Source organism: Erythrolamprus reginae, chromosome 3 (assembly GCF_031021105.1).
Source record: "Erythrolamprus reginae isolate rEryReg1 chromosome 3, rEryReg1.hap1, whole genome shotgun sequence".
In the NCBI taxonomy this organism is placed as follows: domain Eukaryota; kingdom Metazoa; phylum Chordata; class Lepidosauria; order Squamata; family Dipsadidae; genus Erythrolamprus; species Erythrolamprus reginae.
In genome coordinates, this window is record NC_091952.1 from 184,388,237 (window position 1) to 184,414,768 (window position 26,532).

Here is a 26,532-nt window from a genome sequence, read left to right on the forward strand (position 1 = left end):
GGCCTCACAAGTGTTTCCCGGATCCCTGAGGCACTCCATGCTCCTCTTAATCTGCCCATTCATTTAATGATTGCATTGGGGAGGGTTTCTGAAGTGAGACACGCAGTGGCTGTCATGACATACCACCATGATGGGCAGGTTCTGTTATGGTCAGTCTAGAGTTACTTTTATCTCAGGGCAGCCTCAGTCTCATGACAACAACTGTAATATGAAGTTAGAGCCATGACTTTATTCAGAGTGGTTCCAAAATGCTAGTCAGTCAGAAAAACAGTACTTACTGCTTACACCAGTGTTTCCCAACCTTGGCAACTTGAAGATATTTGGACTTCAACTCCCAGAATTCCCCAGCCAGTGAATGCTGCCTGGGGAATTCTGGGAGTTGAAGTCCAGATATCTCCAAGTTGCCAAGGTTGGGAAACACTGGCTTAAACTGCATCAAAGGCATACTAATAATCCTGTCATTATCCAGCTCATTTAACTTAAGATTGTACATTAATAATCCTAAATAGTATCAAAATTAGATTCACGGTAGGGAAAATTGGGAATGAGTTAGAGCAGTGATGGCGAACCCATGGCACGGGTCCCACAGATGGCACACGGAGCCATATCTGCTGGCACGCGAGCTGTTGCCCTAGCTCAGCTCCACCATGCATCTGTGTGCCTGCCAGTTGATTTTTTGCTCACACAGAGGCTCTGGGAGGGCGTTTTTGACTGCCAGAGAGCCTCGGGGGGGGGGGATGGATTGGGGAGGGCGTTTTTATCCTCCCCCGGCTCCAGGGAAGCCTTTGGAGCCTGGCGAGGGTGAAACACGAGCCTACTGGGCCCACCAGAAGTTGGGAAAGAGGCCATTTCCGGCTTCCAGAGGGCCTCCAGGGTATGGGGGAAGCTATTTTGCCCCCCCCAAGCATTGAGTTTTGGGTGTCAGCACTCACACGTGTGATAATGCATGCCCACACTCTTTTGGCACCCAGGGGAAAAAAAGGTTCACCATCACTTAGTTGAGTATAAGAAGCTGTAATTATATTAGCTCAGGGGATCCAATCTGGGTTGGTCACCAGGACTTGAAGTTTAATCTTCCAAGCTTTTGGGTTCATGCTGAACCCTTTCCTCAGGGAACTTCTCCTCATCAGAATGTGTGAATAGGGTCCAGAATGAGTTCAAAGGCTGGGGAAACTAAGCCTCTAGTCCTGGTGACCGACCCAAATTGGATCCTACAACATTGTCCTAGGACACGTAATTTGTCTTCACTTTTTGTCCGTAGTGACTAACAGCAACTCTGAATTTTGAATAGTTTTCTTCTATTGCCATCTGTTAGTTTTCTTCTATAGCTGTCTGTTACTTGATCATTTTAACTAGAATAGCTAGGGATCAAACCTAGGCCTTTCCATACTTGAGCTATACAAATTATTTAATGGCGTAGTTGGAATATTGAGCCAGCTTCTTAAATTTACTGAATTTATCAAATATTGGTTCTCTAATGCAGTGTTTCCCAACCCTGGCAACTTGAAAATATTTGGACTTCAATTCCCAGAATTCCCCAGCCAGGGAATGCTGGCTGGGGAATTCTGGGAGTTGAAGTCCAGATATCTTCAAGTTGCCAAGGTTGGGAAACACTGCTCTAATGTTAGAAAGGTCGATGCATTGCATAGAGAATAAACTCTTATTACTGAACAATTAGTTTGGACTGGAAATATACTAAGTACCGGTAATTATTTGTTCTGAAGGAAAAACATTTTAATACCTTGCATTGTCTTCATTTCATCCTGTCAATATGCTGGGCTATGAATCTTGTCTAGGATCCAGTTGTCAACAACTCAGCAGGATAGCAAACTTAAGTTTGATGCAATGAAAGTCAAATGAATTATCAGTAATAAAAATATTGATTTATTTAAATAGCTGTTACCTTGAGACAGATTCTCTTAAAGGTCACAAAGGTCTGGAACCGCAAGTATTGTTCTTTATAGAAATATTCTTATGGTATTTAATAATGTATAAAGTTATAATAATAGAGATAAAGAGAAAATCTATTTTATTGATGCTGGTTTTGTATAATTCACATTTTCAATTCTTCCTGGCTTTGTTCTCCAATATATTAAATTCGAGTCTGTTGGAATTTTTTTTAAAAGAAACATAACACTATGTCTCTTGTCATGCAACTGTTAAATCGCTAATGGCCAAAAGCCGCAAAAGATTTAGAAAAACTTTCCCTCATTATTCCATTCAACATGAACATCTTTAAAAAATACACTAATTTTAAGAGGCACGATTAACTTCTTAAAAGGTTTAGTATTGTTCATATACTAAGTCAGGAGCAGGTTTTTTTATGCTGTTCTGCTTTCAGGAATTACTGGTGCACAAATCTTGGAATTACTGCATTGAAGAGATTCTTTGAAATACAGAACAATAATCAGAAGGTGTAAAGGAAAAGCCTTCCACTGCGTCGGGCTTTAGTTGAACTGCTTTCAGCAGCTACGACAACTTCACTCTGTCAAGGCAGAAAACAGCTATTAATACAGTGTTCCCTCGATTTTCGTGGGGGATGCGTTCCGAGACCGCCCGCGAAAGTCGAATTTCCGCAAAGTAGAGATGCGGAAGTAAATACACTATTTTGGGATATGAACAGTATCCCAAGCCTTCCCTTAACACTTTAAACCCCTAAATTACAATTTCCCATTCCCTTAGCAACCATTTAGATTATCACTCACCATGTTTATTTATTAAAGTTTATTTTAAAAAATGTTTTTTAAAGGCAGACAAAAGTTTGGCAATGACATATGACGTCATCGGGCGAGAAAAACCGTAGTATAGGGGGGGGGAACCACGAAGTATTTTTTAATTAATATTTTTTAAAAACCGTGGTATAGATGTTCCGCGAAGTTCGAACCCGCAAAAATCGAGGGAACATTGTACTGCATCCTAGGGGGAAAAGTGTATCCTGACATTTTTGTGACAGGGTTATTTTGTCAACTGGAAAATGACAGCCAGAATTTTCAGCTGACACGGTCTTCATCTGGAATTGGAGAAATTATACTTCCCATATATCTACAGGGCACTAAATTACAGTTGAAAAGCCAGTTTGGTCTAGTGATTAAGGCAATGGACTAGAGTTTTAGTCCTGCCTTGGGCATAAAGCCAGCTGAGTGATTTTGGGCCAGTCAGTCTGTCTCAGAGTTAGGAAATGGGTGACCATTTCTGAAAAAACTTGCCAAGAAAACTGCAGGGATTTGTCCAAACGTTCAATGGAATCAGACATTGAACGGGAAACAAAAAAGTCAGATTGGAAAACTGCCATTAAATGCTAAATGATCAGAAGGGAAAAAGATGTAGCAAAGGAGGAGTTTTCCACAAATGAATTTTCTGTGGTTAAAAGTCAATTCAGTATGTTTTCTTTGTATTGTAGCAATAAACAGCAAATGATTTACAATCTGAGCTTGTTTTCCATTGTGAAGAAAAACCTTAATTACCTTTCCCCCAGTTTTTATTGTAAGAAGAGCACTGCCAAATCTTGATTTTTCCTGCAATGAGAATATATAGCCACCAATGACATACTCTGTAATTAAGGGTTTCACTGCTGCTTCTGCCAAGTTGCTATAACAGCAGAACTGGAAATACAATATCTATTGAGCAAACAGCTTCTGGTGACCAAATAGATGAAGATACATGTCATAGCACTGAGGTTGACATCACATAATATTTAAGCAATACCAAATGTTAAACTAATGTTTAAAGCCACCAGAAAGTAGGTAATCTGTTCTCTGGCAAGGATCTTTCTCTTGACAACCTACTAGGCAGATTGAAAGACATGACTTAATAATAATGACAATAGAGTTGGAAGGGACCTTGGAGGTCTTCTAGTCCAATCCCCTGCTTAGGCAGGAAAACCTACAGTACTTCAGAGTTGCAGCCCCCTTGCTGACAGAGGGGGGGGAGAGAAAGTAACTGAGAAAGAGAGAGAGAAAGAAAGGGGGGGAGAGATAGCAAGAGAGAAGAGAAAGAAAGCAAGAGAGATAGAAAGAGAGAGAGAAAGCAATAGAAAGAAAGAAAACGAGAGAAAGAGAACAAGAGGGAGGGAGAGAGAAAGTGAGAAAAAGAGAGCAAGAGTGGGAGAGAGAAAGAGAAAGCAATGACTCTTGATTTAAAGCATATGGTAAAAAGCACCCAAATAATAACACAGGAAAAAAAACCCAGCCGTGTGTGTGTGTGAACTCTTGAACCATTTCCAATAGCTCACCTGTTATTGGAAATGGTTCAAGAGTTCACACACACACACACACAAGGGGGAGGAGACAGGGATGGAAAAAGAGGAGAAGATAGTAATAATAGTAATAGATTTTGGTTTTGTTTTATTATTAATTTCTTTTAATAAAAAAAGAAGGGATTTTTTTCCTTATTTATTTATTTGTTTATTTATTTGTTTATTTATACTTCTATGCCGCCCAGTCCCAAAGGGACTGTCGCTCAGACACTATACTTTTCCGCCTACACCGAAAAAAAATTAGAGGGAACATAGCTTCAGAGAGATGGTTAACCAACATCTGCTTAAAAATTCCCAGTGTTGGGGCATTCACAACTTCTGGAGGCAAGCTGTTCCACTGATCGAGGGAGTCACCACAGAGAAGTGGTTTATTCCCTCTCCATGCACCTAGAGAAAAAAAAACACTCCATTCGCTCTGGGCTGCCAAAGCCTCCTTAAGCACCACTGACTGTCAGGAAATTTCTCCTTAGTTCTAAGTTACTTCTCTCCTTGTTTAGTTTCCACCCATTGCTTCTTGTCCTACCCTCAGGTGCTTTGGAGAATAGGTTGACTCCTTCTTTGTGGCAACTCCTGAGATATTGGAATAATGCTATCATGTCTTCCCTGGTCCTTTTCATTAAACTAGCCATGCCTAGTTCCTGCAACCACTCTTCATATGTTTTAGCCTTTAGTCCCCTAATCATCTTTGTCACTCTTCTTTGTTCTTCTAGAGTCTCAATATCCTTTTTGCATCATGGCGACTAAAACTTATTGAGCTGTTGGCTGTGCCTAGCTTCAATTTTCCAAAAGCCACTGTCCTGAATCAAAATAAGATGAAAATGGTGATCCATAAGCAATTGGAAATGTGATTCTAAACATTTTTGCTTAGCCAAAATGAATAATTGAAATCAATGATTCAGTAACAAACAAGCTCCAAACTTACTAAAAACTGCACTTGTCAAAGGTATCCAATTCAATTCAATTTATTAGATTTGTATGCCTCCCCTCTCCGTAGAGTTTAATTACTATGTCTTATGCTAATTATGACTTATTAAATACCATATATTATTTAATCTATGTTAAATAGGGCCCCAATGTTACATATCCATACTGTTTGAAAACCTTTCTCTACGTGATCGTTTCATGCTTGAGTGAAAAAGGGAGGATTATTTTCCTGATTCTAATGGATTAGTATGTTAGATTAGAAATGGGAAGATATTTATTCTAAACTTGAAACTAAAGAAATTGGATGTTTTAATATTTAATATTTTTAATCAATTAACAGTTAAAACTTAAAAATTCCTTAATGTTCATGTTAAATTAAAATAATCACGTCAAAACGTTTTATTACCATACCTCTGGAGAAATTATAACATACTGTGCCTGGGAAAGGAAAAAAGAGAACAGAATGAAAGACCACCATTATTTTTTAATGGTACAATAGTCAATTACAAGTATTTCTAAATGGTTTCTGAGTTGATGAATATGCCTGATTTCTACTATGGAAACTCATTTTAGTGCAGAAATATAGAAACTTAGTCTATATAATGGTACTGCTGAGCAGAAGCAATACACAATCATACAATTTTTGGTATGCATACATATGTGTAAAAAAGATAAATATTGTTTTACGTTAGTTTAATTAGGTATTTTTCCACCTTTTTCTAAGCCTTATTTTTGTTAAGTTTTGTTTTGTGTTCTTTTTAGCTAGCTTAATATGGCTTTTTTCCCCTTCAGCTTCACAACTTGTATGTAATTAGATATGTTTTTGAAATGATTCAGTTTTTTATAAAACAGTAATAGGGTTACACTATTATATTGCTGCTCAATTTTATGTAATATCAAAATGGTGTTTTAAAAGGAATTTTAATTATAATAGTTTGACATTTAAATAAAAATATAATTTGAAACTAGTTTTCTTAAAACTATTTTAAGTGTAATCAGCAAACAACTTACCCACTCTTCAGGACAAGGGGAAATCCATGATTTGCAGTGGTCTGTCACATGACCTGAAGTGGTCTGGTTTCCACTATATATATAAATATATCCAATTTGTTCTCCAAACAATCCACCCATACCTTTTTGGTTTCGAAGAGGAGATGACACAATCATTTCATCTGTTAACATGTATGGCAAAATATTGACACTATAAATATGACCAAAATTACACAGGTCATATTACATAACCTACAACCACAATTGGGACAAGAACCTCGGTTGTTGAGCAAAATGGTCAAGCAAGGTGCCCATATTCTGGCATCGGACCAGAATATCTCCGAGACCGCCTTCTGCTGCACGAATCCCGGCGACCGATTAGGTCCCACAGAGTGGGCCTTCTCTGGGTCCCGTCGACTAAGCAATGTCGGTTGGCGGGCCCCAGGGAAAGAGCCTTCTCTATGGCAGCCCCAACTCTCTGGAACCAGCTCCCCCCCAGAGATTAGAACTGCCCCTACCCTCCTTGCCTTTCGTAAACTTCTCAAAACCCACCTTTGTCGTCAGGCATGGGGGAACTGAGATATTTCCCCCGGGCCTATATAATTTATGTATGGTATGTTTGTATGTATCTCTTTTTAATAATGGGGTTTTTAAATATTTTAAATTGTAAATTATTAGATTTGTCATGAACTGTTTTATTGTATTGTGAGCCGCCCCGAGTCTACAGAGAGGGGCGGCATACAAATCTAATAAATAAATAAATAAATGAATGAATGAATGAATGAATAAACAAACAAACAAACAAATAAATAAATAAATAAAAATATGACTTCTTTTGGGGTGGTCCTGGAGCAACCCACTCTGCTTGAACATATTGAACAGGAAGAAGCAATTGGAAATAAGCTTCTGGTTAGATAACTCAGGCTCTGTGTCATGAAAGGCTTTATAGGTAACAACCAAAATCTTGAGTTGCATCCAGTATCCAATTAGCAATTATTGCAGCTCACAGAATTGGAAGCAACCAAGAGGTCAAGTGGTTTCTTGAGGCATACAACCCACCTTTTTCATTAGCCAAAGCGGGTGATATACCACATAGATCAGCATTTCCCAACTGGTGTGTCGCGGCACACTAGTGTGCCGCGAGACATGGCCAGGTGTGCCGCCAAGCTCCAGCTGGGCGGGGCGCTGCCGGTACTTCTGTCCTGGGGCTCCCGCTCGCAGCTGTCCCCCAGCTCCTGCTCGATGCCGCGGTTTTTGGCGCTCTCCTGCTGGGCCCCAAAGAAGGAAGGCAGGAAGAAGGAGAGCGCCTTAGCATTAAGTGTTGCATCTTTTCTTTTTATGTACACTGAGAGCCTGTGCACCAAAGACAAATTCTTTGTGTGTCCAATAACCCTTGGCCAATAAAGCATTATCTCTTTCTCAAGCTGGCAGATTGGAGACTTTATTCACTTCCTTTAGTGTTACAGAGTTCAATTCAGTCCAGATAACATCAAAAGATTGTGCATTGAGCAACTCACTTGAATTTGTCTTTGAATTTACGGTATATGAATGATGGCCATAGCTTTTACTTTTTTTTAACCTGTCTTAGATACCCCTGTATTATTTCTACTGCAGTGAGATAGAAAGACAAGCCTCAAATTGCTGCAAGAGGGGATGATGGAATGTTAGAGTCACCTTCAGTAGAATTTACTGTGCAATCTTTGTGATGTTTCACAATAAAAAAATCATAACTATACCCAGTCCATCATTGTTCAGATCCCGTAAGTACACCTCTTCTCCAAAGCGTGAAAATCTCCTATCTCCATTGAATGTGCTGAGTAAGGAAGGCTTGCCATTTCCCATCAGATCATATACCAAAACACTTCCTGCTTGGTGTAGCACTGAGGATATAAATGAAATCCTGGAGACACTGCCTAAGGGAAATCAATCAAGGTGACAGAATTGTGATTGTTATAAAAATAAGTACAGTGGTACCTCTACTTAAGAACTGAATTAGTTCTGTAACCAGTTTCTTGAGTAGAAGCAAATTTTCCCATAGGAATCAATGTAAAAGGAAATAATGCATGTAAACCCATTAGGAAAGAAATAAAAGCTTGGAATTTGGGTGGGAGGAGGAGGATGAAGAAGAGGAGGAGGACAGTCACTGCTGAACGAAGAAGGTGAGGTGCGGCGAATCAAAAAATCCAAAACTTTGAGGCTTAAAAAAGAAGAAGAGGGACTCTGAGGCAGCACCCAGAGAAAGGAAAACGCTCTGTTTGCTCTGGCCTGCCCAGAACGAAGGGAGCGTTTCTTTTCTCTTGGTGCTGGCAGAGGTTTATTCCCTCTCCAAGCGCCCAGAGAAAGGAAAATGCTTTGTTTGCTCCGAAACTGCCAAAGCCTCCTTAAGCGCCACCAAAAGGCTCCTCTGGCAGCCCAGAAAAGCCTCAGATGGCCAGGATTAAAGAGGGAATGCCTGGAAATTGGCCGGATCTTTGTGCCACTCTCAAATTTCCTGGGAAATTTTTCCGGGCTCGAGTTCTTAAGTATAAAATGGTTCTTAAGTAGAGGCAAAAAAATCTTGAACACCCGGTTCTTATCTAGAAAAGTTCTTAAGTAGAGGCATTCTTAAGTAGAGGTACCACTGTATCAAGAAAGCATTGCTGCTTTAAGAATCCACATGTAAATGCAAGAAACACCAGCTCTATTGAATCTGTTTGAAATAATGATCATGTAGTTTATCAACAAATACTTGCTTTTGGACTAATCATGAGCAGAGCTTCCAGTCTTAATGGAAACTGCATTTTAATTTCATCTAGGACATACTATTTCAGCTAAGAAGTTGCATTAAATGGTTACATATTTTCCAAGTCACAAAACTCAAAAAGCTGAAGTGAACAGAATATTAGAGAAGAGAGATGCAAGTTATGAATTAGCTGGATCATTGTTATTAAGCATGGCTTAGTCTAGACCTTTACCTAAAGTAAAACAGGGAAGATATGGCAAAATGTAAAAGCACTAGTTAATAGGAGAAGAAAGGAATGTAATCAGCAATAGGGGAGTATAAGTCCTCGGAGAGGGGCGGCATACAAATCTAATCAGATAGATAGATAGATAGATAGATAGATAGATAGATAGATAGATAGATAGATAGATAGATAGATAGATAGATAGATAGATAGATTAGATAGATAGATAGATTAGATTAGATTAGATAGATAGATAGATAGATAGATAGATAGATAGATAGATAGATAGATTAATTAGATAGATAGATAGATAATTTTATATATATATTTATATATATATATATAGATAGATAGATAGATAGATAGATAGATAGATAGATAATTAGATAGATAGATAGATAGATAGATAGATAGATAGATAGATAGATAGATAGATAGATAGATAGATAGATAGATAGATAAAAAATAAGACTAATATAGTGGGGAAACCCCTATATTACTGCATATGGTCCCATACAGTCCCATTCATCTTCTGCAATAAGGATTGGAAAGTATTTCAGAGTGTCCTCATCTTTGATTTGGAATCCTTTACAAATTAAAATTGAGGTATTTTCCTTTTCAAATAGTAATGCCATTGTAGCCAACATTTTTATTTGCGTCGAAACTTAAATTTGGCTAGACTGAGGAACTGAGAAACATCCCAAACAATTATTTAATAATATTCAATAATAAGTCATGAGGAGCTGATTCAGCTAGAAAGCATCTTCACGTTCCCTCAGAAGTAGACAACCCATATTTCCCAACTTTTATTTTTTCAATTTTCTGGAGGTACCTGAAATCATAGGTCTGAAAATCGAGATCTACTTCCTGATGTAAAAGCCCTAAACAATCCGAAATAGGTCCCCTAAGACAGTGTTTCCCAACCTTGGCAACTTGAAGATATCTGGACTTCAACTCCCAGAATTCCCCAGCCAGTGAACGCTGGCTGGGGAATTCTGGGAGTTGAAGTCCAGATATCTTCAAGTTGCCAAGGTTGGGAAACACTGCCCTAAGAAATCTAATTCAATTATTTGTGCAATATTATGGAAAGTTAAGGACTCAAATAAACCAGCATGTCTGCAAACCAACAATGACAAACTATTACAGCCTCAACATAAAAGCAACATAAATCACAACAGGTCTGAATCATTGCATATAAACAGTGCATGCATATTAAGTTGAATGGATTTCAATGATCTTTTTCTGTATATAACTAAATTTAGATTCTTTGCCTATTGAAATTTCTTTATCATCTGTCTTTTACATTACTAAAATAAAAACGTTGCCAAGTCTTGTTCCAAGTTCAGAATTGCATACCTTGTGTTGGTGCGCCAACTATCAATACTTGCTTGGATATTCCTTCTATGGAAAGGAAACCGGTTGCCAAAGCTGAACCAAACTTCCCATTTTCCTGCATGTTTATAATATAAATATATATATATATATACATATATATAGTTCATCTCATGAAATCAAACATTATCTTGTCCTTGTTTTTTTCTAATCCTACGTAGCTTCTGCTCTGGCAATCTCACACTGCTTACCAGAGCTTACAAAACTTTTGCCAGACCCATCCTCGAATACAGCTCATCTGTTTGGAACCCATATTGCATCTCAGACATTAACACCCTTGAAAATGTCCAAAGATACTTCACCAGAAGAGCCCTTCACTCCTCCACTCGAAACAGAATATCCTACAAGACTAGACTTTCAATCCTGGACCTAGAAAGCTTAGAACTAAGACGCCTTAAACAAGATCTAAGTATTGCCCACAAGATCATATGCTGCAACCTCCTGCTTGTCGGCGCTACTTTAGCTTCAACCACAACAACACAACAGATTTAAACTTAATATTAACCACTCCAAACTTGACTGTAAAAAATATGACTTCAGTAACCGAGTTGTCGAAGCATGGAACTCATTACCAGACTCCATAGTGTCATCCCCAAACCCCCAACACTTTATCCTTAGATTATCTACGGTTGACCTATCCAGATTCCTAAGAGGTCAGTACAAGTGCACTAAAGTGCCTTCCATCCCCTGTCCTATTGTTCTCCTATATCTCCTATTCCTTTCTTCTATTCCTATATCTCTTCTTCTATTCTTTCATTGATATGTTCTATTACTATATCTTCTTTTCTATTCTTTCATAGATATATTTTACTATGAGTAAGTAAGTAAATAAGTAAGTAAGTAAGTAAGTAAGTAAGTAAGTAAGTAAGTAAATAAGTAAATAAGTAAATAAGTAAGTAAGTAAGTAAGCAAGCAAATAAATAAATAAATAAATAAATAAATAAATAAATAAATAAATAAATAAATAAATAAATAAATATTATTTCAAAAGTCACCACAAAGACTTACATCATCCCCACTTAAAGTGAACCAGCTTTTTGTGTATGGTGGGATATAGCCATATACCGTTCCAACAGCTTTCCTGTGGCTTTCAGAAAAATAACACCCTAAGCTAGAATACAAAATGGTTATAGTAAAAAAACAAAAACAAAAACCAGACCCATTAGGGCGAACACTGAACAATACTGGAAAAAAATAGTAATTGCAAAACATACTGTAGAATCATCATCATCAATATCAATTTCATTTCAGAATCTCAATTTTTTTGGCTATTCTGCTATTTATTTCAATGTGTTTAGGTTAATATGGCCAATGATCCCCAGATACATAGACTCCCATTATCCTCCAGATTATTGCTCATATCATTGTGCTGGAAGTGCTACTTTTAATTGTCTGTTTCTTCCAAAGGCAAATGGACGTATATCTCCCTGGAGAGGTTTTGTCCAATTGCACCATTTTCTGGGAGCTCATTATAGTTACTCATGCCTTGTATCTCACACATGGACTGCTGGAACATGGTGATGGTGAACCTGTGGCATGTGTGCTGCAGGTCGCATGCGGAACCATATCGGAGGGCAAGCGAGGCTTTGCCCCATGTCACCTCCAGTGCCTATGTACACTCTAGCCATTGATTTTCAGCCTTGGAAAAGGTTGTTTCACCCTTCAGAGTCCTCCAAAGTGTGAAAAACAGCACAATGGGCAAACCGGAAGTCCTTTTTCCCGAACTTCTGGTTTGCCAATTTTGCCGTTTTTTCACCATCCCAGGCTTCAGTGAGGCCTGTGTGCATGCGTGGGGGCTGGAGAGGGTTGTGTGCATGTGCAAGGGCAACAGGGGATGCATGTATAGGGGAAGGGAATGGGTGTGGGCACCAGCATGCATGCACACGCCCTTTTAGCAGGCAAACCAAAAAAGGTTCACCATCACTGGTCTACATGGTCTGCGATACAGAATGCAGCAATGAAGGCAGTTATGGATGTATCTCACATAACACTTCCATTGCTTAAATGACTTGTATAGTGTTTATCAGTAAGCTTCCAGGTGCAATTGAAAGTGTTGGCTATGACTTATAAAATCTTCCTTGGCATGAAGTCTAAGCATCTAGAACTACTTCTCTTCCATTGACAGAGTGGGCATGCTGCAATTTCAGCCTTTAAAACAGTGACATCCACGTAAAACATTCCTTGTCTGTTATAGTACCCACCTCTGTAATATTTTCCCTTTCCTGGAGATTTGAAGAGCCCCAATCCTCTTGTCCTTTAAACAAGCTTTAAAGATCTGATTTGTTTCAAGTGTTTTCAATATTTAAATGTTTCTTAACCTTAGCATCTTTCAGATGTGTAGATTTCAACTCCAGAATTTGAAAGTGCCATAGTTTCGCCATCACTGCTCTAAGCAGTTTACAGGGTCAGCATATTTAACCCAACAATCTGGGTTCTCATTTTCCTGACTTCAGAGAGATGGGAAACTGAGTCAACCTTGAGCTGATCAGGACTGAACTGCTGGCAGTGAGCAGAATCAGCCTGCAATACTGCATTCTAACCACTGTGCCATCATGGCTCTTAATATATACCAGTTAATAGATTACAGTATATGTAATCTACAATATAAATAATTGTAAAACCTAATTAGGTCAGACACAGCCTCAGGCTTTATGTGGCTAGTCTTGCTTTAAACCAAATGTGGACCATTTTTCTCTTCTAAGAGTTTTACTTAGCCTTTGAAATATTCCTAAAAATCTTGGGCAGAGCCAGGGTAACATTGACACTGGTTTTATTTTATATATGTTTATATTTAATGGAAATATTATTAATCATGCATTTAATAATGTTTCCCTTCTGACACATTAGGTTATAATTTTTAATTTAAAATTGTAATTAGATTGGTGGGCATTGGATTTGTTACTATGTACTGTTTTTATTATTGTTGTGAGCTGCCCCGAGTTTGCGGAGAGGGGCGGCATATAAATCCAATAAATCTAATCTAATCTAATCTAATCTTATAATTTGAAGTCATCTTTTGAAATTTCTAGGAACTGTAGGCAAGACATATAAGTTAACCCTGGGGCCTTGTATTATATGTCTGATTCAGCTGCAGAAAACAAAGTCATACTTGGAAAATGACTATTATTAGAACATTCATGTTTTATGTGCTACAGATCAACATTTAAAGAAAACTGTTGATCTACTGCATACATTTGTGTTGTGGTTAGCTCTGGCCCAGCTCCTGCCCCAAGGACTATGGATGTGGGGGGAGACATCCACATGCTGCAGGCCTGTTTTGCCCCCCCCCCCCGTGGAATCTGCTGATGAAGGCTCCTCTGACCAAGAAGACATGAGTGACAGGGAAGAGGAGAGTGTGGCAGACAGCTCAGAAGGAGATCAATTACCTAGCTCCTCCTTGGATCCAGAACAAGAGTTAATGATACAGCCACGCATGCGGAGAGCGATGCATAGGCAACAACAACTGAGAGATTATTATCAAAGAAAATGAGGCCACCTGTGGTTGGGTGGGGCTGTGGTAATTAGTGAGCCTGCTGTAAATAGCAGCCTGTGGGTTTGGCCATTGTGGAGGATTATCTGATCGTTGTGTTTCGTGACTGCTTTACTGACTTTGACCTTTTGTGTGCTGATTTTTCCCCGCTTTGAAACTAAACCAGAGCAAAGTGTGTTTCATTTTGTGAAAGAAGAAGGACTGTGAATTGCCTCATAGCTGCAAGCTAAGTATCACAGAACTGATAAGGGACTTGTACAAATTACCAGTTTGTTTGGAGACGAGTGCTCTTTGCTATACCAAAAGAGGGCTTAGTTTAAGTGAATTTTCATTATAAAGAACATTGTTTTGAATTTTCAAACGTGTGTGTGTGTCTGAAATTTGTACCTGTGAATTTTTGGGAGGAGTCTGCCAGAGAACCCGACAGAACACATTTGTAGTACAGAAAATAGGTTGTGAAGAAAGTCTAGAAGACAATCACATACATAGGTATTTAAAAATAAATACCTTGTACAATTTCTCCCAAAAGGACTTCCAATAAGCAGCAAGGTTTCATTTAGGAGCTGGACACTGCTGAGTGATGAGCCAAACCAACCATAATCTGTTTCTCCTTTTACCACCCAGTCAGCATCTGAGGCAGACAGCAAGCCTGACAAATAAGGAGAAAATTAGTGCTCATCAGAAAGTTTTTGAAGCAGATTACATGCAAGAAGCATTGCTTTGTTCAACCTTACTGTGTAGCATAAAACCACGACTCTATACACAGGTAGATCAGAGGTCTTCAAACTTGCTGGCTGAATAATTCTGAGAGTTGAAGTCCACAGGTCTTAAAGTTGCCAAGTTTGGAGACCTCTGATGTAGATAAATACAGATGGGAGGATTTCCCACCAGAATGAATACAGACAGTGCTCAACTTAAAGTCACAATTGACCCCAAATTTCTGTTACTAAGCGAGACATTTGTTAAGTGAGTTTTGCCCCATTTTATCACCTTTCTTGTCTGCCAAACTGCTGCCAGTGTGTCATCTGCTGAAGTAGCCTGCAGTACTGCACTCTAACCACTGCACCACCGGGGCTTGCACATAACAGGAGTGTTTTTGCTATTTATTTATTTAATTTATTTATTTATTTGTTTGTTTGTTTGTTTGTTTGTTGATTTGATTGGATTGGATTGGATTGGATTGGATTTGTATGCCGCCCCTCTCCGTAGACTCGGGGCGGCTAACAACAGTAAAAAGACAATATGAACAAATCTAATATTAAAAGTAATGTAAAAAACCCCAATTTAAGAAACCAATCATACATATGGACATACCATGCATAAATTTTATAAGCCCAGGGGGAAGGGAATATCTCAATTCCCCCATGCCTGACGACAGAGGTGGGTTTTAAGGCAAGGAGGGTGGGGGCAACTCTGATATCTGGGGGGAGTTGGTTCCAGAGGGTCAGGGCCGCCACAGAGAAGGCTCTTCCCCTGGGTCCCGCCTAACGACATGATTTTTTCGATGGGACCCAGAGAAGGCCAACTCTGTGAGACCTAACTGGTCGCTGGGATTCGTGAGGCAGAAGACGGTCCCGGAGATATTCTGGTCCGATGCCATGAAGGGCTTTATAGGTCATAACCAACACTTTCAATTGTGACCGGAAACCGATCGGCAACCAATGCAGACTGCGGAGTGTTGGTGTAACATGGGCATATTTGGGGAAGCCCATGATAGCTCTCGCAGCTGTATTCTTCATGATCTGGAGTTTCTGAACACTTTTCAGAGGTAGCCCCATGTAGAGAGCATTACAGTAGTCGAGCTTCGAGGTGATGAGGGCATGAGTGACTGTGAGCAGTGACTCCCAGTCCAAATAGAGCCGCAACTGGTGCACCAGGCGAACCTGGGCAAACGCCCCCCTCGCCACAGCCGAAATATGTTTCTCTAATGTGAAATATCTAAGGTTACATGTACAATAGTGAAGAAACATGAAATACATTGTCTAGGTATCATATGTGCTACTTAAAAACCTGAAGAAGGATTATAGAGGTATTATTCTGGCATATGTTTCAGCAAGAATTTGGAAGTACCAATACACGATAAGGAAACAAAAACATTTCCCATACAAACTTACTTTGTCTGCTTCTGTTAGAGGAGGAATAGAAAGAAATCACAAATCCTCTTTGTATTCCACCAGCAGGTGCATAGGGGGAACTGAGCACAAGGTCATTATCTCCATTCCTGTCAATATCAGCTGTCAGCAGGGACCAGCCTAGATTGCAATATATTTCCTGCAAAAGTTACAGAATAGCAGAGTTGGAAGGTCACCTTGAAAATATTCTAGTCTAACTCCCTCCTCAAGCAGAAGACTCTAAACCAGTGATGGGGAGCCTTTTTTTTTGCTTCAGATGAAGAATAAAGGTTGGCATTAAGGTGAGGGCGGATGGGAGGGCTTCTTCTGACACGCTGGGGAGAAAAAAAATCACTGAAAATTGCATCATCAGTGGGTTCCTACCAGTGAGGCACTCTAGACTGCACCAGTATGAGCCTACCTCTGCTGGTAGGCAAAAGAAAAATGCCCAAATAGGCAAACTGGAAGTTTTTCAGAACTTCCCGTTTGTCCTTTAGGGGGATTTTTTTGCCTCCAGGGCTTCAGGAAAGTTTCCCTGAAGCGTTCAGAAGACTAAACAGCCTTTCCCAAGGGCAAAAATCAGCTGGCGTGCTAGAGCTAAGACATGGAAAAGTCTTGCATGCCCTCCCATATGACTCCACGTGCCACCTGTGCCATAGGTTCTTCATGGCACCAGGCCAGATTATCTCAGGGACCGCCTTCTGCCGCACGAATCCCAATGACCACTTAGGTCCCACATAGTTGGCCTTCTCCGGGTCCCATCAACTAAACAATGTCGGTTGGCAGGGCCCAGGGGAAGAGCCTTCTCTGTGGCGGCCCTGACCCTCTGGAACCAACTCCCCCCAGAGATTAGAATAGCCCCCACCCTCCTTTCCTTTCTTAAGCTCCTCAAAACCCACCTATGCTGTGAGGCATGGGGGAATTAAGATAATTTTTCCCCCTAGGCTTCTACAATTTATGCATGGTATGTTTGTATGTATGATTGATTTTATAACAAGGGTTTTTAGCTGTTGTAGTATTGGATTTTTACATTCTGTTTTTTGTCACTGTTGTTAGCCGCCCCGAGTCCACAGAGAGGGGCAGCATACAAATCCAATAAATGAATGAATGAATGAATGAATGAATGAATGAATGAATGAATAAATAAAATAGGTTCGCCATCACGGCTCTATAACCTTTTCAGACCACTGGTTGCCCAATCTCTTCTTAGAAACCTCTAGTGATGAAGCACCCACAATTTCTATTGTTAATAATTTGGTTTCCACATTAAAAACCCTTACAACTCAATTGCTGAAATACAGCATCTTCAGTAAAATGGGTTTATAGACTAGGTATTATTACTGAATATTGAAGCACAACTATCAGACACATTAGAGTCACAGTTTGTCTTTCTTTAATGAAAAGAATAAAAAGCTCCACCCTGTATTAGCACTATCCACTCCTGAATGGTAAATGTATGTTAAAAATGTATCCATTAAAGAGAAGTGTACACTACATCCATGTTTTGATTGTGTTTAAATAAAGGACACAGAAGAATTATGATTTCATCCTGAATAAAAATTGTGCTGAAATTAATTTTCAAGATGCCTGTGACAAAAAAAGTGGATTAAATCCAGATTCCACACTTTGCCTTTTCATCAGCAAACTTACTTGACAAATTATGGTAATATTTGGAAGACTGTGGAAACCTCCTCCTCTGTTGCCGAGAAATATGTATACAGAACCCTAAATAAGAAAATATAACGTTTTAATAAATTATATACCCAAATTAAAGCATTAGGTTTTAAAGTGTTACAATGGCACGTTTTTTTAACTTCTTTTCATTTTCACATTAAAATGCATTTTGAATAATTAGATGAATTAAAATATAATACAAAGTCAAAATGCAGCAAATCACATAAAGGGTTTGGGCTATAAACAACCACCCAACCTTTGTAATCCAGTAACCAAATCAATTCATCTATAAAATAGGGACAATATAAAATACAGCTAATCCTCATTTAGTAACCACAATTGAGTCCAGCAATTCGATTTTCAAGTGAAACAGTTGCTGAGAGAAACTACAGTATTTATTTGTTTGTTTGTTTGTTTTCTGTCCATCTCACCAAAAAGAAACTCTGGGCAATTTATGCTTTGCAAATACAAGGACTGGTCACAAAGCTTTCTTTTTCTTCACCCTTATAACTGAATGCTTACTAAACAAGGTAGCTGATAAATGAGAACTAAATGTAGATGAATTTTAAGATGGTCAATACATTGTTCCAATCATTTTTTTAAAAAAATTCCGACCATCAAAATAGTAGGCAGCATTAAATGCATCCTAATTAGCAAACTTACTACAGTGGTACCTCATCTTACGAACGCCTCTTCTAACGAACTTTTCAAGATACGAACCCGGTGTTTAAGATTTTTTTGCCTCTTCTTCCGAACTATATTCACCTTACGAACCCAAGCAGCTGCTGCTGAGATGAAGGGGTTTATTTTTTTCCCCTTTTTTGAAGAAAGAAAAGGGAGAGGCTGCTTGGGGGAGGAAAAATTTTGCAGAGAACAACGTGCTTGCAAAGGAACTGAAAGGGTGTCTTTTTAAGAAAGAAAAGGGAGCGGGGAGGGGCAGCTTGGGGGAGGAAAACTTTTGCAGAGAACAACGTGCTTGCAGAGACACTGAAAGAGTGTCTTTTGAAGAAAGAAAAGGGAGGGGCGCCCCCCTTGCCTTTCTTCCTTCCCACTCACCCTTTAGCCTAGCCTTGCTTCTTCCACCCACCCCCTTTAGCTGCTCCTCCCTGCCCTCTGTTCGCCTCCCTTCTAAAGTTTGGGATTTTCCTGAAGGATTTGCACGCATTATTTGCTTTTACATTGATTCCTATGGGAAACATTGTTTCATCTTACGAACTTTTCACCTTACGAACCTCCTCCTGGAACCAATTAAGTTCGTATGATGAGGTACCACTGTATTATTATTTTTATAATCCATCTGTATTTATGCAACCGAAAGCAGCCTGTATAATGCTCCTTCCTCTTATTTCCTCAAAACAAAAAGCGGGGACAGCTTACATGGTAACTGAAGAGCCTCTAACTTTTTATGATCTGTCCAGACTTCAAAGGGGACAGTTCCACTCTCCAGTGGGTGCCGCCATGTCAACAAAGCCCACCAAACTGCAAACTTTCCTTCTCCCAAATGGGCCAATTGTATTCTGTCATCTAACTTTCTTAACGTGTATTCATATGGTTGGAGGTCCCCCTCTTCATTCGCTTGTAGTAGCAATGCACCCATTGCCATTTCACTGGCATCCGCTTGCACTACAAATGGTCTGGATGGGTCCAGGTGCTGTGACATGGGCTCTTTAGTGAATAGGGATTCCAACAGTTCAAAGGCCTGCTGACAATCAGTTGTCCACTGCAGTGGACACCCAGGTCATGGTTTCTCAGGGAGGTGTTGTGCTTTCAGCAGATTAGGAAGTGGAAGCACCACTTGGGCAAATGAAGGTATAAATTGGCAGTAGAAATTAGCAAATCCCAAAAAGTTTTGTAGATGTTTTCTCATTTTGGGGCTTTGCCAATCCAAAACCGCCTTCACCTTAGTGGGATCCATTTCTACTCCCTTTGCCGATATTCAGAACCCAAGATAGTCCAAAGTCGTCTTAGAGAACAGGAAGCAACTGGCTTGAGATCACCCAGCAGGCTTTCATGCCTAAGGGAAGCCTGAAACTCACAGTCTCCTGCTTTCTAGGCCAACTACACCAATTTAACTATATTTTATGTTAGCATTTTACAGTTTCCTACCCTGTAACTAAGATCCTGGGCTCCTACTGATGGGGCTCCTACTGCAAGATCCAATATTCCATCAACATTGAAGTCCAAAACTGCTATGGCAGAACCAAATCTTCCTGAAGGCTAGATAGACGACAGACATATTCATCACACAGATACACAGGCATTTATATGCATGCATATAATTTATATGCATGCACGCACCCACCCACCCACCCACCCACCCACAAGCACGTTATTTTAAAAAGAAGACACATTCAGATAATATATATATTGAGCACTGTTATTTTTTAAATGCAATTTCAGCAATAATACATTATGGCAAATTATTCTTTAACTCATTAAGTAGGGAGCATTAAGAGCTAAAATGAATTTGATTGATGCGATATTAAACCGAACGTCATTTGTTAAATTTTGTTTCTTTAAGTAGAAGCCCTTTTATTCCTTACTACAAATTTAATTTAAATCATCTGTGAACTCTATTCACAATTACCAAGAGAACATTTCAATTGTTTGCCATCTGTACAGAATTTATTTAAACTGTCAGTCCTGACGTGTATGTTCCTAGCACTTCTATTCATTTAGTTATTCTGTTCATTTCTATGAAACAATTTATAAATTTAAAAATAATGCCTGAATAAGCCATGCAAAAGACAAAAACAATGACCAAAAGTAGGATCCTTTGTGAGCCTCATGTAGCTCCCCATATTATTTGATTTTGGTAGCAATTAATATACAGCCTTCCTCAACCTTGTGCCCTTGGTGTATACAGAGGTTGCAGTGGCTGGAAATTCTGGTTGTTGTAGTTTCTACACATCTAGAAGGAAAGGCTTAAATCAGGGGTCCTCAAACTTGGCAACTTTAAGACTTGTGGACTTCAACTCCCAGAATTCTCCAGCCAACATAGCTGGTTGGAGAAATCTGGAAGTTGAAGTCCACAAATATTAAAGTCGCCAAGTTTAAAGACCTCTGGCTTAGACAATAGGGTACTTTCAGTTAGTTACTAGAGAAGCCACATTAATGCAATTACTGAAGAAAATAATACAGTAATGGAACTAGTGATCCAAAATAAAAACAAAATATATTTAGTTATCCACAAGTCAACAATGTGACTTGTTTTGCTACCTTAGTGCCTTCTAGTATTTCATCTCCTTCTTGATCAAGGTCCAAGTTGGAATGAGGCAAACCTGATTCATTACCATAAACGATATAGACACGTCCCAACTGAATGTGTCCAAGCCGGCTGTAACCAGGTGCTCCAACCACTAAGTCATCGTATCCATCCTGATTTAGGTCAGCTGAAGTCATAGCCCTGCATATGAAAGAAGATGTCAATTTGTATGACATTTCCTGTGCAGATTTCAAAAATAATTGGATAGTTTCTAGTTACAGATGTAATTCCATAGAAGACCCGAGGAGAAATCAGGCAGTCCAACGTAAACCCAGAAATGCCAAAATGCTTCAAACACCTTTCTTGATAGTTGCCTAACAGTCTATTACATCGCCAGATTCCACCTCTATCTCTCTTTCTATTTGCTTTTTTATTTAATGTTGCTTTTAGGGGGGTAGGAAATGGAACAATAAAAACACATAAAGGAAGCCCTCAGAATTTCTAACTACCTTAACTGAGCCTTCATCAAACCCACAAAAAGATTCAATAGGAGCACTTTCACAAGAGATAGAAAAGAAGACAACAACAAACCGGAGCAACATTGCCATTCCATATGTTGCAGAAAAGCTTAGGCAGAGAATTAACCTCTAGGCTACAGGATTTCCTCTTTCCAGCTTTGTTCCAGGGCTGTGGCCTAGAGGTTAATTATCTGCCTTACAAGGCAGAGGCTACAGGTTCAAATCCCAGTGAGGGTATGGCTAGCTGATGAGAGGGAACAACCTCGAAATGGATCTATACTAGTCTCCCTTCATTTTCAATTCAGCAAAAATATATTACACATACAGAATATAGTTTGTCAGCTATGAAAAAATTAACTGCCTTGGATATGGCCCTGGGTTGGGCCGAGAGGCAAAAAGTAAGCATCAAGCTCCTCCCATATTTGGGTATGCCAGGGTGATTCAACAGAAAAAATGTGTGTGTGTGTGTGTAGGTCTTGGTGTATTCGGGTCTTTTCCCATGTAAAATTGATAGAATCTTGGCAACGTTTCAATGAGGTGCTATTTGTCATCTTCAGGCTGGTGCTTTTGGCTTCATGCTAGAGCAAACAAAGCATGGTCTGAGCTGCCGTCCCTCTATAAATACTGGTGAGGCTGTGTGGAGTGCTGTTTGGCTGTGTTGTAACATCTTGTAAAACTTGCAGCAGCTGAGCCAGCACTCCACACATTCCCACCAGTATTTATAGAGGGATGGCAGCTCAGACCATGCTTTATGTGTGTGTAACATATTTTGCTGATAATGAAAAAAAAGGGAGACTACTATAGATCTATTTCGGGCTTATTTACCTTTATCAGGTAGCCACACCCTTACTGGGATTTGAATCTGGGGCCATTGTAAGGCAGTGGCCTTAGCCTCTAGGCTACAGGCTCATCTCCTGTATCGTTTGTACCAGGGAAGACTACACACACACACACACACACACACACATACACACTATGTGTATGTGTGGGGGGAGAGAGAGAGAGAGAAGCAGAAACAAATGAATAAATCAGCACTCACGATCCAAGTTTTGCATATGGAGTTTTCAGAAAATATGAAGCACTGGGCTTGGTGATGTATTTCGATGAGCTTTGCTTTGAGACTCCTAGCACATTCATCCAACTCTCTGTTGTGTCACTATTTCGGAGCTGACGATCATTCTGAGATATAATATGTGATCAAAAACACTGTAACTCTTTACCAGATGCTGGAGTAGCAATTTATATTAGACGTCAATGTCCATTTCTCATTTTGTAGAGACATTATTGCAATGCAGAAGCCTGCCATGACATTGAAACGGCTATTTCTGTATTAAGAGTGTTCATTTCACAATATAGAAGATATCAATGCAACACATGTCAATGATTTCTTGTATTGTTTGCTAACTAGAGAAGTTTCCCCTGGGAGAATTTTTTTAAAAAAAAATATATGCTGTCCTTTTTGTCAACAGTAAAGTGCTCATTCATGTTGCAGATACAGTGTCCCTTCGATTTTCGCAGGGGATGCGTTCCGAGACCGCCCGGGAAAGTCGAATTTCCGTGAAGTAGAGATGCAGAAGTAAATACATCATTTTTGGCCATGGACAGTATCACAAACCATCCCTTAACACTTTAAACCCCTAAATTACCATTTCCCATTCCCTTAACACCCATTTACTCACCATTATTACTGGTACTCGCCATTAAATAAGACACTTAGTGATCCTGATATTTATAAACATAATTATTTATTAACAATAATTATATTTTTTATTATTTATTTGCAAAATTTATTAATTTGGCGATGACGTATGATGTCATCGGGCGAGGAAAAACGTGGTTTAGGAAAAAACCCGCAAAGTATTTTTTAATTAATATTTTTTTAAAAACCGTGGTATAGGCTATTCGCGAAGTTCGGACCCGCGAAAATCAAGCGAACACTGTATTCCTATAATTCATAGAGCGATATACAAAGAGGGTAAAAAAAATGAGAAGAGGAAATGGATCTTTTTGGTGCCAATTTTTTCAGCATCCCCCACCCCTCCTGTGAGCCTCCCCACCCCACCCACACAGTTAAGCTATGCCCAGTTAAACTATTCACTGACTTTTAACTAAACTTAGCTTGTCTGGGCAACAATGGGAAACCACTACTTTTGTACTGGAGCAATAAATCACAGGCAGTCTCCCTTCAGGGCAGGCTGATGAACACATCTATTCCTGGCCTCAAGAAACACCAAGTAGGCCATCCTTGAGCAAGACACTGCTTAGCATGTACTCCAGCGATGGGTTGCTACTGGTAGGATACGGTTTTACGAACCAGTAGTGGAGGAGATGGGAGGCTCCGCCCACCCAACTTGGACGCTTCTGCACATGCGCAGAAGCTTTGCTTGCAAGCAAACTGGCAGTGATGGGATTTAGAACTGGTGTACTCCTACTAATGGAAGACAATGTGACTCTATGTATATTACACCTCCTCATATTTTGAGTTTAATTTTGTAGCCAATAGAATTGCTGGGAAAACCACTCAAAAACTGGTGAGGGTTACACAAAGCTACCAATTCTCTCAGCAAGGACAAACCATTTCGCTTTCTGCATGGCTCCTTCCGCATTTCCCCATCATCAACTTTTGTTTTTCTCCCTCTTCTGAATCCATCCAGCAAATCTTGCCCAACTATACTCAAGACTGCAGTTTTAGAGTCAGAACAAATTCTATATTTACTAAAGAATAAAACTTACAACACGATTAAAGCCCAGGCAACTTCTGCATGCATATTAATGCCTCATGTTCATTTATTTATTCATTTTTTTTATGCCGCCCTTCTCCTTAGACTCAGGGTGGCTTACAACATGTTAGCAATAGCACTTTTTAACAGAGCCAGCATCTTGCCCCCACAATCCGGGTCCTCATCAAATGTGAAAGGGTTTGATCATCCTTCTGCAACCACCACTGTGCCTCTTTTGACCTCCCTTGCATATACCACTGAGCTGGGATATTATTGAAAGAAGAACATTTAAAAGAATTAAAGAAAGAAAAGATGTCCAGTCCTGAGAAGCTCCAGCAATTAATCTCTAAATTGCAAGTGGTTCCTTACCACTAATGTTTAGACCCGAAAGAAATTACCTTTGTCCAATGGGGAACTTTTAAATAAACTCCTCTTTCTGTATAATGGATATTCTTTTCAACTGATTTGGCTACTTCAGAAGATATCTTCCTCTGGTGTTGAGGTCTGGATTTTTTAAACCTATTGAAATAAGATACAAAAAGTAGAAAGTTTATATATAGGAGGATAAAAATAGGATAAGTATGGGGCTGGATAAATGCACAGTGCAGACAGCAAAAATAAATGAATGAGTTTAAACAAAATCAAATATTTTAGTTACAAAATAACAAAATGTTTTCCCGCTTTTCTGAATTGAGACTCTGATTGCTCTTAAATAATTCCTCGGAGAGTTCTCGGAGAGGGGTGGCATATAAATGAATGAATGAATGAATGAATGAATGAATGAATGAATGAATGAATGAATAAACAAACAAACAAACAAACAAACAAATAAATAAATCTGAACCAAGTTTAATTTAAATGCTCGTTACCTTGTTGTCTCTGCAGTTCTTCACACTGGGGATTTTAGAACTTTAATGTGTTTTTTTAATGACAGTCCTTCATTATAAAGTTTATACTAACTCTTTATTTAAACCACTTGGAATCACTATGAGTGAATCGTGCAGCCATATAAATTTTCTTAATAAAATAAAAAGAAATTGAAGCTGATATAATAGTTGTCTCTTGCACTCAAAATTGCTGACTGTTGAATCATTGGCATCGATATTAGCTTAATGCAAATTTTAATGAAATGATGAAGTTACATTATGTTTTGTTAACGTATTACTGACACCTTGTGTATTTTTAATATAAAAAAATATTTGTAAGCTACCTAAAGGTCATTTTGGACAGAGGGGGTGAACAAATTCCATAAATAAAATAATATCTCAGCAATATTTATTTTCTGTAATGCACTTACAAGATTGCCTTTAATATATCTTGTTTAATAAATACAACAATTTGAAATAAAACCGTAAGACAGGATTGGCTTAAATGTATTGCATATCCCTAAAGAACAACTGCACTGCAATGGGGATGTTTTGAAAGTAATTCCAAAAATGAACAAAAAAATGTTACTGGGTTTTGCATAGCTATGGGTATTTCTCTCTGTTGCCAAGTCATGGTCAAAAAATAAAACTACATTATTTCCCACATTAAAGAATAATATAAATCTTGGAGTTAATTCTTGCCACTATTTAAATTAGGCTAATTAATATACTCACATCGGAAGATTACTCTGTTCATCTTCACAGCGTATAAACAAAGGATTCTCAGGAATAAAGCAGCCACTGAAAAAAAGCATTAATAGATTGTAAATGTATCTAATATCTTTCAACTTTTACCATGCTCACAACTCCCCCTACATAGATCTCATTTAGGGACTGCTTCACTTAGTGACCATTCCGTTGCAACAGCAATGATGAAATAACTTTATAACCAATCCATGCATTTATGACCTCCACAGATCTGTAAAGCAAGGGGAAGCTGAAGTATTTTTAGCTTATTAATAATACTTTACCAGTTAAAATTAAAAATAAACTCTAACAAGCAGAAATGAAATACGCATTCCATACTGTCCACATTTTGAATCATAATTTGGTTGAATAAATCTTTTGGGGAAAAATGCATTTCTCGATGTAGAAAAAAACCAGTATGTTTTCCCCCCAGGAACAATCATTTGGAATTATTAACCGATACCTCACCTAGACCCATTGTTTAACATCCGACTGGTTAACTGAAAAATATTATTCGATGAGAATGCCATATCATTCACTCCACCAAGGAAATAGTCATAGAACTTGTCCACTAAAAATGGGGACTTATTGGCATAGATGGGGTAAAGCTATGAAGAATAAGATGTAATGTAATTAGTTAAGCAGTCTATTTCAACATTCAATTCCAACAAATTTCTTTTTTAGAAAAATATACT

At 38.9% G+C, this 26,532-nt stretch overlaps 1 protein-coding gene across 5 annotated transcripts in view; it reads right to left on the reverse strand.

The window, feature by feature from the left end:
- Positions 1-1,861: 1,861 nt before the first annotated feature.
- The window catches only part of GPLD1 (glycosylphosphatidylinositol specific phospholipase D1), a 48,393-nt gene continuing 23,722 nt past the window's right edge, over positions 1,862-26,532 (reverse strand). For 3 of the 5 annotated variants that reach the window (XM_070747370.1, XM_070747369.1, XM_070747373.1), the window contains 16 exons: positions 26,306-26,445; positions 25,826-25,891; positions 24,623-24,743; positions 22,544-22,683; positions 21,001-21,187; positions 19,888-19,998; positions 17,758-17,832; positions 16,111-16,267; positions 14,504-14,645; positions 11,515-11,617; positions 10,471-10,564; positions 7,906-8,082; positions 6,191-6,351; positions 5,591-5,617; positions 3,465-3,515; positions 1,862-2,485 (listed from right to left, as the gene is read on the reverse strand). In XM_070747370.1, the coding sequence (XP_070603471.1) occupies positions 2,408-2,485; positions 3,465-3,515; positions 5,591-5,617; positions 6,191-6,351; positions 7,906-8,082; positions 10,471-10,564; positions 11,515-11,617; positions 14,504-14,645; positions 16,111-16,267; positions 17,758-17,832; positions 19,888-19,998; positions 21,001-21,187; positions 22,544-22,683; positions 24,623-24,743; positions 25,826-25,891; positions 26,306-26,445 (1,830 nt within the window). In that variant the 3' untranslated portion in view covers positions 1,862-2,407. Of the gene's footprint in view, positions 2,486-3,464; positions 3,516-4,513; positions 4,643-5,590; positions 5,618-6,190; positions 6,352-7,905; positions 8,083-10,470; positions 10,565-11,514; positions 11,618-14,503; positions 14,646-16,110; positions 16,268-17,757; positions 17,833-19,887; positions 19,999-21,000; positions 21,188-22,543; positions 22,684-24,622; positions 24,744-25,825; positions 25,892-26,305; positions 26,446-26,532 lie in introns of those variants that run through there. The other 2 variants (XM_070747374.1, XM_070747372.1) reach the window with 2 other exon arrangements.